Raw genomic sequence first — 12,107 nt, 5'->3', positions numbered from 1 at the left:
AAATAAAAGAGAACCTGTCTGGCAATCTGTAGATACAAAACTCAAAGCAAACAACTGCAAGTCTGCAGTTGGGGCCTGTGGCTTATTTCCATGTCTTTGTGGAATTCAAGTAGAGAATTCTTTTCTTCCTGCTTATAACAATCATATATAGTATAGGCAGAATGCAGAAGCATTCACATATTACACGTGTAATAATTTGAGTGCTAATTGTCATAGTGAATTATATTTTCAGTGTATTTTTCCAAGTGCCTGCCTGAAGCTGAACATAAATCTTTTTAGTCCTCTAAATTTGTAGTCATGTCAGTTTTATTCAGTGCAATTTTGCTTCACTTTGCCTTACTTTAGGTTGCAGATCATGCCCAATAGTGGAAGAGTGGATTTTGAAATTTTTTTACGTGTCAGATTTCCCTGTATCCAATTTTATCAAAAAAGCTGTCACCAACTTCTTCTGAAACCAGAAAACCTTTTTCTTTCTAATTACATTTTTACCATATGTTCATCCAGATGGCATATGCCAAACATTCCTAGGGTGTTATAAAATGACCTGACTTTGGAGGATTTAACTGTTGAAGAAGCTTATAAAAAAATAAAATTGACACCGGGGCAGAAAAGTAGTCCTAGAAAGAAAGAAAGAAAAAAAAATCTGATAAATCTTTCCAGTTATATTTTGTGCCTGTGATACTGAATTCTCAGTATACACACCTGCATGAAAACAGTGGAAATGTAGGGAAAGTTGACTCCTTTTTGAACTGCTGAAAATAAAATTTTTGTCTGTTGAATATGTCTAAAAAAATTCTGGAGCTATGAGCGACATTCTGGTTTCCTGCAAAATGGAGCAAAAAAGATTTTGTCGAGCCACCAGATTCTCTGTAGGAGCAGTAGTTTTACTTAGTAATGTAATAACTACTTGGGCATTTTTTTCTTGAAATATCATTTTCAAGTAGAAGGCAGACAAAGTTGATGCATGATTTTGACACTTGTGTCCTAGTTCTTAATAATTCTTGAGGGATTTATTGGAGAAAATAAATTAACTTGGGGTATACTGAGAGATGCCAGGAAGGAAGGAAGGAAGGAAATTATTTTTCATATTTAGCTACTACTTAAGATAAATAAATGAAGATGTTTTTCATTTTCTGGAAGGTTTGCATATTTAATCTCACCTATGACAGTTCCCTTTGAACTGTCATTGTTGTTTTGGTAGTCTTTTCAGATTATTAAACAGAAAAATGTAAAATAGCCTCATGTAATTATCAGTCTCCATAATACTGTCTCAAGTCTCAAGCCATTTTACCTAGTGTTAATTCCTGAAGAAGAGAGATTAATGAGAATCAAATTTTCTTTCTTGTGTTTGCAACAATAGCTTTTGGAACTCCTAGGAAATTTTCAGTGCATGACCCAAGACTCTGAATAGAATATGAACCAAGATGTAGTTTTGGGGCAGGATGTGCAGAGGCTCATGGTCTCGGGGATTCAGATGGACAGTTGTCAATGAAGGTTGAAAATCACAGTTGCAAAACAGAGCAGATCCTCCACCTCCTCCAATTTAATCTTAATCAGACAGGATTTTAACAGTGCTCAATATGAACTGGCTTTGCTATTCCTGAATTAAAGCTTTTATAAAAAAAAAGTCCTTATCTCCATCCTCCTCGCCCAGTTCCACTCATCAGCCCATGAGTGGTTTGACATTTCCACATACTCTTCTCCATCAGTATTACACCTGCTGTGTCTCAAGTAAAAACAGAGTCTATTTTGTAGGTAAATCAACCTGTATAGCAGAGATATTGTAGCTGTTTAAAAGCTAAGGATTAAACCCCTCAAAATAGCGAATTGGTGTTAACCCGTGAAGTAATTGAAACAAACTGTAATAGGGGAATATGAAATGAAACACCAAAAAGCAGCCTATCTCCACCCTGTCAAAATGGCAACAGCCATTTGAGTACTGTTGTTTTAGAGTTTGTGGCTGTGCAGCTGTATTCAACTCAGCTTGAGGTATCACTTTTTCCGCTCTTTTTTTGGATGTCTTTGCAGAATGGAGTTGAAGTTGTTCCAGTGTCTTTGTTATATATTTCCAAAATACTGCTCATCATAAACAGGGTTGCTGCGTTCATGACATAGCTTTCAGTTTCTTAGAAGAGTTAGAGCCCTAAGCATTTTCCTGTGGAAATGCAAACTCCTGCCTGCTCAGCACAAACTTTCTTAGCTGCTATAGACAAAATTCTCAGAATTAGCCCACCAATCCCTCAGTGTCAGGGAATGACATGTCAAAATCCAAAAGCTGAAAAAGCATTGTATTCAGATACTTTACATTTAATTGCTAGTATTCATTATTAAATCAAGCTCTTCATTGTAGTCTTTGTTTAGATATTCCTTGCATTATTCAACCTGTAATTTGAATGAGGAAAATGCTAAGAAGTTTTCCATGGAAAATATTACCAAGTTAATAATTCTGAAGCTAATAATGTGAAGATTCAAAGTACCAGCCTTAAACCACACCTCTGACTTAAGCTAAGCATGAATTTGGGTATACACATGCTACATTAGGTTCCTCTTAATGTCCTGGGCAGCTGAATTGTGTTTGCAAGTGCTGGTGGTTGTGTTGCAGCTGATAGTGTTCCCCAAGATGTTTTTCTTTCCTTAATTTTCTTCCTCTTTGCTCACTGTAGGCCCCTTTGTGGGTAAGTGTGCACATGAATTTTATGCCACCCTGCAATGTCTCCATTCTTCTCTGTATGTTGGTGCATGCATGCTCAGATGCCTTCTCTCTCATTTCCTCTGTTAACTTCTCTTTTGAGTAGAGCAGTTGGCACAGACAGTTTTTGAGAGTAAGTGCTTAGAATTACACTTCTGTTATGATTTTCCATAGCTGGTAGTTTATCTCTCGGAAGAGTCTGGTGTATAAAATCTCTGTTCCAGAAATTCTCTAAGAATTACTTTCCCTAATACTGGCAGCTGTCTCCCACTGCTTACAATAAGAGTGCATCAGAGAAGATAGCCTTTTGTAAAGCAGGAACTTAGCTCAGCCATTGAAAATGCTAGGAAATGGGTATCTCTCTTTGAAAAGGCAATCTGAGGGCAGCTTGCGTTTGTGTATATAGAAAGAACAGTTCATACTTAAAATCTCAGGGTTTTTCCTTTTCTTCCATTTTTCCTTCAGAAAAGTGAATCTTTAGGTATAGTATAAGAACTGTGGCATCTAAACACATTTTTTTACTGTGTTTGAAGCAAACATGAAGTTTGCAGTGTTGCAGTTATTCTTATATTACACAGTATAAATGATACTCTGTGTAGTTTTCCCTAAAGTGACTGTTTTGAGTTCAAGTTTATTACATTCTGGTTTAGAACTCTAACATAGTTATTCTGCAGATGTCAATATTTTCCATAGCTGAGATGGAGATCAAATACTTCCAATTAATGCAAAATTCAAATTAGTCTTGAACTGTGGTACTACAACTGGCATCTCAATAATGAACTAGCCACAGGAGGAAGCGGCTTTGTCAATGAACCATCACACAAAGCTTTGAGTATTCATCTAATCTCTTCTGGGACCATATTCATATATCTTGCTGCTCTCTTGAAATACACTTCCAATGTACTGAATGACACAAGAATATCTGATGCAGCAAGCTGTGGGAGCGTGAGCTGCAAAGTCTTTTTAGTTGATGTATTTCAAGGTGGATAACCTTAAAAATCAATAGTGTCTGCTGCACCACTCAGAATCATGATGGACTGTTCCTCTCTGATCCTCTTGCTTAGGCTTTGAATAACTGATGCTGCGCTGCTGCAAATTCTCAATAGCAGCTAATGCAAGGGCTGGAACAAGGCATCCATAGCAGGGCTGCTCTTTAGAGCAACTCTCTGTGTCTCCTCTTACAGTTTGTTATCTGAAGTGCAGCTGTTGGTGGATGTTTTGGGGGTTGGTTTGGGTTTCTTTCCATCATGATTTAGTTTTTAAACCAGACTACACAAGTGCTTGAAGAGAGAGGATGTACAATGGCAGGAAATTAGTTTTCAAAGGCTCAAACAGTATTTTTTAATTGCTCGTAAATGTGGCATTTTCTCTTTGGAAACAGAAGACTTTCTGTTTGGGCTTGTAGTGCTCCAGTTACAAAAATGGAAACAACTGTTAGGAAGAAATGATTAAACAGAACATCTTAAATTTTTGGGAAGTTTAGTAAGGCTGTCATCTAAAAGAGGTAACAAATGCAGAGTTTCATGTTCTCTACCAAAACAAAGCTCACAAGTTGAAATAGTGACATCTCAGAAATTGTCTCATAAGAAAGACAAAATGTTTGAATGTCTAGCAGCACAAATCATAAATAGGAATCTTTTGGGGAGGAGGTGCCTGGGAGGTCTTAAAGATAGATTTCTTAAAGAGTCTGCATAAAATTCTCTGGGATTTCTAACAGTTAGTTTGAAATGAACAATAGAAAATTATGTAAAATAAACTGACAAAAACTGGAAGAACAGGAGGAGAATAAAGTACCAGATGTGATGCACCAGCTAGTAAAAAGCATACATTTTCTTTGCTGACCTCACTTTATGCAGATAGCAGTAGAGCACAGAGATATTCTCTTGCATTCCTATTTTTGTAAGAAAGTAGCTTCTTCTGCCTCTGATCATATGCATAAAAAAGCAGCATGTTACTCTTAGGCAGACTGAATCTAGTGATGGAGATAGAGAGTTTCTTTGAAGAAAAGCCCTAGAAAAATCCAGTAACAGAAATAGACTCCCACTGAGAGTTTACTGAGATTTTGCTCTTCTGTGTATCAGTAATGAAGCAGACCATGAGGAGAATGGAAACTGATGTCACACCCAAGGTGTATGTATTGGGGAAAGATCAGAGCAGTTTTTGTGTGTCATTGATGCTGAAAATAGATCTCGGAATGATGCTTTTCTCCTTTTGGACTCCTGTTTGGAGTTCTTCAGGGAATTGTATTTGCAGATGAAAAAGGGACAGGAGGTGAGAGCAACAATGCTGGTTGCATGGTATGCCCCTTTAATTCTCATATTATAGCATATTATATATATCAAAGATATGGGAAAATTACTTGACATTCTTATTGTTAATTAATTATGAGGATGCCAACTTTCAAACTGATGATACCATGTACTGCTGTAGGGATATCTGCCTCTCTGATGTGCATTTTGGTGTGCTTAGGTTGGGCACCTGGTTGTTGCCTTTCTCAGAGGCTGTAACCTCTCTGCAGGCGGGGTTGGGACTTGGCTCCATTTGTCTACTGCATTTATCCGCCAGGAGCTAGAGTTAGTTCAGCACTTGCAGACTTACAGTCTGTTGAAGATAAAAAAGGAGTTAACTTTTGGCTAGGCAACTTCAAACAAATGCTATCTGAGCTCTGTCAATACTCCAATAACTTGATGCCATGTCTGTCTTCATGCTATGCTGACCAGGTATTGCTCGTTACCTGCAGTGGTGACTGTGTTTCCTGAATCACGAGTTTGTTTGATGGCCTTTGGAAGGGTATAACACTGGAGCAGTCTGTTTGTCTGTCTAATTGACACTGGGAATTGGTCATTGTGATTCAGTGGGAAGCTCCAGGCATTGGGTGGAAAATGCAAAGTATGTTTTGGTTCTGACTACATACAGCATCAGCTACATTTTAGTGCTTATTAATGTTAATTTTAAATCTCTATGCTTTTAAACCATTACCTGTTTCATGGATATATGATGTTGGATAGTTTTCATCCTTTCTATTTTCTGTTTGGAAAATCAAGATCTTTCCCTCCATCCATGAGAACTTTTTCTTCTAGGTACAATAAATAAGCTTTGTCATAACGCTGTAGATGAAAGTATTTTAGTAATTCCAGATAAATATATTTTCTTAATATCTTTTTTTGTTTGTGTCTGGAATAGTTTGAAGTGACTTTGGAAAGTTTACACAAGTAGTAAATACAGAGCCGCTACCTGTGCCTTTGGTAGTCTGAGAGGACTCACCTCAGAAACTTGCTTAACATTTTAGAAAACCAGATTTAAATGTGTGTACTCTTTATAAAACAGCTGGTGGACTCTAACTGTTGTCTTTTACTTTATGAATAGGTCACTACCATTATTTTTCCCTTCCAAAAAATGAAGGATGAAAAATTCAAGCACAGATGACAAAGGCTTTATTGTCGAGTTATTTTTCTTTCATATATGGGGTATGATTAAATGTGTGCTGTCAAAAAGAGGCCTCTTTATAGCCTGATACTATTGATTAGTATTTGAAACCTGCCAGCAGCATTATTACTTTATGCATAAGAAAATATAATAGAAAATTATTAAGTTGATATTTAGTTCCTCTAGTGAGAACGTTTCAGATATTCATCTCATATCGTTGCACAAATTGCTTGGCTCAAGTAGATACCACAAAATCATGTTTTAATGATTTTTTTTCCTTTTTCCATCTTTTTTTTTTTTCCCACAGTCACATGACACAATCAGCCACATTTGAAGACCCTCGAATAGAGAGCTGCCAAATAACCCCTCCAGCCCCTCGGAAAGTGGAAATGAGGAGGGATCCTGTGCTAGGATTTGGGTTTGTGGCTGGTAGTGAAAAGCCAGTTGTTGTACGCTCAGTAACACCAGGTATGTTTTCCCTACCTGACCCTGGAAGAAAACTCAGTCTACTGAGATGAAATGCAGTTACAAATTTGAGTACTGTTGAAATATTCAGGGAGACAAAGTAATCACAAATACTAGGTAGGATTTTAAGCCTTGTATTATTCACTGGTTTCCTTCCTCACACTCATTATTGAACACTGTAAATGTGTTAACAAAAAACCAGTTCGGAGTTAATGCTCTGAGCCATCACTATTGTTTGCCTGAAAAAAGTTAACTCATTTCATTCAAGGAAAGAAGGTCTTCTCACTCTTATCTTTATATTGGCTTGCTATCACCTTCATTGACATTGAATCAGTATTTTCAAGAGGTATGTTAAGTACTGAGATTAAAACTTAAATATTTTTCATTCTTTTCATTATCAGCTTGCCAAGGAGAACTAGGTTTCTAAAAACAATATTTTTTTTTGTAACAGAGGATGTTATTGCTGGCTCTTTTTTTTTGTTTGTTGGTTGGTTGGTTTTATTTGGTTGTTGGTTTTGGGGATGTTTGTTTTGGGTTTGCTTTGGTTGGTTTTTTGTTCGTTTTTTTTTTGTTTGGTTGGTTTGATTTGGTTTTGGTTTTTTACTTGGTTTTGGGGGTTTTTGTTGTGGTTTTTTTGTCTTTTTGGTTTGTTTTTGGTTTTTGTTGGTTTGGTTTGGTTTTGGTTTGGTTTTGGGTTTTTTTGTTTTGTTTTTGTTTTGTTTTGGGGTTTTTTTTGTTTTTGGTTTTTTTTGGTTTTTTTCTGTTTTGTTTTGTTTTTTTGTTTTGTTTTTTTTAGTGAATATATCTGTATAGCTATGTGGTTAAAAAACAGGTCAAAATAAATCAAAAAAGTTATGAGGGATCAGGCCTGGGACTGATCAGTCTTCTGAATAGCAGTCTCCCCAAAAGCTCTCAATGCTTAAAAGTTCAGTTGTTATATAAAAATGCTATGAAGCCAAGGGCAGGGATTTGACTTTGCTCTTGTTCAATATATTCTCCAGAACCCCCATAGAGAGCAGAGGAGAGGCAAAATTGATCTGTCAAGTTCTGATGTCATTTACCCCCGTGTGTGCATTGATTTCATTTATATTGCTTTCACATGAAGTGAGCAGTGTAACTAATATTTGAACTAGATCCATACAGTTTATTTCTCTCAACTTGGCATTATTAATGTAGTTTTATGTTAAAGTTGGAGGATGTGTTTATTATATTCTGTTTCAAGTGAATAGGAGAAAATACGAGCTCAGGACAACATTCTCCTATATGGATTTGTGCTCATTTATGCTGGATATAGAAGTGGAGTAAAGTTTTCAAAGCAAAGGAAAGGGACAGCATTAGCTCAATTGGTTTTGATACGGAAATATTTTCTTTTAAGACTTTATCTTCCTATTGGTAATATTATTCTGGGGTTTATATATCATCATTGCAGAGTTTAAACGCAGAGACTGGAGAGGATATATCTTTTCATTAGGGATTGTGATGTCACACCACCTTCTAGGCATGTAATTGTGCTGAGAAGTTTAATGTGCATTTTATAAAACATAAACTCAATGTGCATTTCAGCAATGTTGGAATCCAAAACACGTAGACATACATGACTGATTGTCTATTCAGATAAATGCAAAATATCCATGTCTAACTGAAAGTGGCAATGCTTTTGGATGTACCTGTGTTCATCAAGTGGTAGGAATCTAGAGGAAAAGAGACTCAGAGGTTGGAGGTATAAAAACTTACTGTCTTCAATTGAAGAAAGCAGGTTTGTTTTGCCCAGAACAGAAAATTCAGAGGAGACACCTGTGAGTGGCGTTCAAATACGTAAGTCATGTTTCATAGGAAAGAGGAATAAGGCATTCTCTAGTGTTACTTTGCCTGGGACAGGAAACAGTGTGTTGCAATGAGGAAGGTCTGGCATAGACACCATGGAAAAAGATTTCCTGATCTTAACAGTAGATAAATGGGATCATTTATTTGCAGGAAAAGTAATCCTTCTCAGGGTGGTCTTACAAAATATCAGGCAAACATTGATAAGGCATGGGTAAAGTATGGTTGATCATACCTTGAAGGGTACATTAGTCCACCCCTTATGGGTTCTTTTGGCCCTCCCAAAAATCAAGCCCTTATTTTACGTGGTTATATATGGGTTTGGAACTTGAGGAACTTCGGTAGAAGCTGCTAAGTCACTAACTTTTAAGATTGTCGTGGTGAGGAAGTACTGGTAATGTCAGAAATAACGTTGGTGTTAAACATGTCATTAGTTGAAGGAAAAAAACCACCTGTAGTATGAGAACAATAGAGTGTATCTATGCATTTACAATGGTCTGCTAACCTGTGCTTTTTTTTTCATTCCTCTGCAGGCGGGCCCTCTGAAGGAAAGCTTATACCAGGGGATCAGATCATAATGATTAATGATGAGCCAGTCAGCACTGCTCCAAGGGAGAGAGTCATCGACCTTGTCAGGTAGTTGATGTCCTGTCACTTAAACAATGAACCCAGTGGCTTATTGCCTGTGCAGTCATTCAGTAGTACACCAAGTCTTGCCTTCTCACGGCTGAGAAAAGAGAAAATAATGTTGCTTTAGTCATAACAAAGAATGGTGAATTATTTTATTATTGAAATGAAGTGTCCTCTTAAAATGTCATCTGGGTATCTGAAAAAGGTATAATAAAATCCTGCAACAGCTCCAAAGTATTTGGGTATCAAAAGAGGAATAGTTTTCTCATGGTATCCATTTTTGGTATGGGTTGTTGAAAACATAATTCTTGGAGCAAGGAAGTGCCAGTCACTGTTGTATTATTGTTCATTTTTTACATGAGTAAAATCCGGTTTGTCTAATATGAAGAGGAAAGAAAATTTGGTGGGCTGATTTTTGAGAGTGAATGAGTGCATGTAAATATGTAGAGAAGCTCAAGGAGCATTTGAGTGGATTGCAGGTAGGTGAGTTTGTGTGAAAAAAGCAGGCAGGGTTGTGTAGATAGAACACAGAAATTCAGACAAAAAAGTGATGGTGGATAGTCCAGGAAAGGAGAAATGTCAATATTTGTAATAGGATGTAGAAGGAAAGAAAGGATAGTGACTGTCAAATGCTAAGGATGTAGAAAAAGATGTGTTGCAGTTCACATAATAAACTTCGCATTTGGAGTAACAAGAAATGTTACCGCACTGAAAAGCAAAATGGCAAGTAATTAAAAAGTTAAACATAAAAAATAATAATTTAAATTCCAATAGCCTAGTTGCTGTACTCCAGTTTTGTTTCTGTATTCCTTTTGTCATTGGTGGATCTAGTTGATTCCTGAGAGATATTCAGATTTTAACAATGCAAGTGCCTCTTCTCAAAACCAGTACCTGTGCAGTGTTTTCAGTGTTACTCATGCAATTTTGAGAAGTCATACTTGCTTTACAGAAATTTGGGCAGGAGGTGCCATGATAGTTGTACTCCTCCTGTAGATGACAATTTGAGCAAACAAGTGCTCATTTGCTGGGGATTCAGCTGTGAACAAAACTTCTAAAAAAGATACAGAAATGGCATTAAAATGCTGACAATGCTGATGCCTCTATATGTGTTAGTGGGATTACACAAAATATATTTTCAGATTTTTTTCAAAAAGTACTAACCCACCAGTCAACTAACAAACACAGTTTACCAAGAGCTTCTTTTCTTGTGATGAGTAGACCCCATGAACTGCAGGAGCTATCCTGTTCCTAATTAGTGTCTGTCGTCCTGTGCTCTGTGTTGACCACCAGCATAAGCCTCAAAAATGGGTCTTATACTCATTTTTGATGTCTTTATTTCTTCATAAAGCGATCATACTACCTTCTTCATTTTTTCCCTGATTCTTTGATATTTAGGGGGAGTTAGGATCTCTATCTCAGTTCTCTGCTATCAGCAATATGTAGTAATAACAGCAAGGAAATTGACTGATTAGACCTGAGACAAACTGAATTTATTGTGTGTCTGATTCTCTGTCTGCCTTCAAATGAGAAACTCGGTAGAATGTCACCCTCCCCAATTACACTGACTGCATAGGTAGTGTCAAATTGAGTGTTGTTGCATTCCAGGGAAAGCTTTCAGTGATGCTTTCCTTACACTGTAATTCTACCTCTGCTTTTAAAATCTGTCTGCTGTTGGAATTTTGACAGAGACTGATTCTTTGAAGAGACTCAGAGTGAACTTTATTGGGGTTGTATGTTACAGTATTTGAAATTAAGAGCTTTCTTTTCATGCCAGTGGGGACATCTGGAATGATTAGACACTGTCAGTGTACAGTCCTGACGCCATAGCAGAAGCAATTCTTTACATCAATGAAATAATGAATCTCTTCTGTATAATTGAAGGTTTTCATATGGATTTGATACATCTGCAACTTTTAAATGCATCTACATTTTTTGAATGTGCATGGAAGAAGTTTTGAAATCTTATTTTCCTGCTGGCACATGTCAGTACTCAACAATGAGTGTGTTTTAAATTCATAGAGGAAGTGAGAGGAGATTTCTGGAGGTCATCCAGTCTAACCTCTTGCTCCAGGCAAGGTAGTGTCAAAGTTAAATGTGGCTGCTCAGCACTTGTCAAATCAACTTTTTAATATCTCCAAATATGGAGATTTCACAACTACACTGGGCAGATGTTTTTGTTCTTGACCAGTGGCCTTTCAAGAGAACATGAGCCAACTTTCTCAGTAGCCTTAGATGCATCCCATCTAGGCCCATGGACTTGTGACGGTCCCTCTTACCTAAGCAATCCCTGATTCTGTCTTTGTCTACCTTTGTTCCCTAAATTCTGTCACTGGTCTTGGGGACCAGGGTGGCAGACCTTGCCACTGAAGACCAGAGCCAAGAAAGCATTGAGCACCTCAGGTGTTTCAGTGTCCTTCATCAGGTTGCCCACTCCATTTAGCTGTGAGTTCATATTTTCTATGGCTTTCACTGCTGTTGTAGTTGTAGAGACCCTTCTTGTTACCCTTCACATCCTGGATCACTTTCAGTGCCAGCTGAGCTTTGTAAATCCTATCCCTGCCTGGCCAGGGTAGGGCTTTTGTGTTTGTCCTGGGTAACTTCTCTTCATGTCCATCTCTGGGTTGCTTCCATTTTGCACTGGTCTCCATCAGGCTTTCCCTGTAGAGCCAGACTGGTGTCCTGCTGTGCCTGCCTACTTTCCTGAAGATTGAAGCAGACCACTCTGGCAGTTGGAGGAGGTACTCTGTGATCATCACCCGGCTCTGCTGGGCTCTGGGCCTTTCAGAACTGCATCCAACAGGACCCTGCTTACTAGTGCCCTGGACAAGCCAAAGTCTGACTTTAGATTGGCCTCCTCTTCCTCTTTTCCTTCAGAGTCTTACACTGTACCATCTTGTGGTCACTGCAGCACATGAAAAATTGATACTCCAACACTGTAGTTTTTCTGTGCTTATGTGGTCTCTTGCTGAGAATATTTTATATTCATGCTGTGAAACTCCATGGCTATTTTTATGCAGCTCTCCTCAAAGATTTTTGTAAAGTACAGAAACAATTTGTCTTAATATAATTGCAGAGA

General features: G+C 37.6%; 1 protein-coding gene across 6 annotated transcripts in view; it reads left to right on the top strand.

Annotated features, from left to right (window-relative positions):
* FRMPD4 (FERM and PDZ domain containing 4) overlaps window positions 1-12,107 on the top strand; it is a 298,941-nt gene that overhangs the window by 225,498 nt on the left and 61,336 nt on the right. For all 6 annotated transcript variants that reach the window (XM_018084365.2, XM_029964814.1, XM_029964813.1 and 3 more), the window contains 2 exons: window positions 6,423-6,583; window positions 8,935-9,037. In XM_018084365.2, the coding sequence (XP_017939854.2) occupies window positions 6,423-6,583; window positions 8,935-9,037 (264 nt within the window). The remainder of the gene's footprint in view (window positions 1-6,422; window positions 6,584-8,934; window positions 9,038-12,107) is intronic.

Source organism: Manacus vitellinus, unplaced genomic scaffold (assembly GCF_001715985.3).
Source record: "Manacus vitellinus isolate BGI_N305 unplaced genomic scaffold, ASM171598v3 scaffold_7_pilon, whole genome shotgun sequence".
Lineage (NCBI taxonomy): Eukaryota > Metazoa > Chordata > Aves > Passeriformes > Pipridae > Manacus > Manacus vitellinus.
This window is presented reverse-complemented; position numbering and strand designations above follow the sequence as displayed.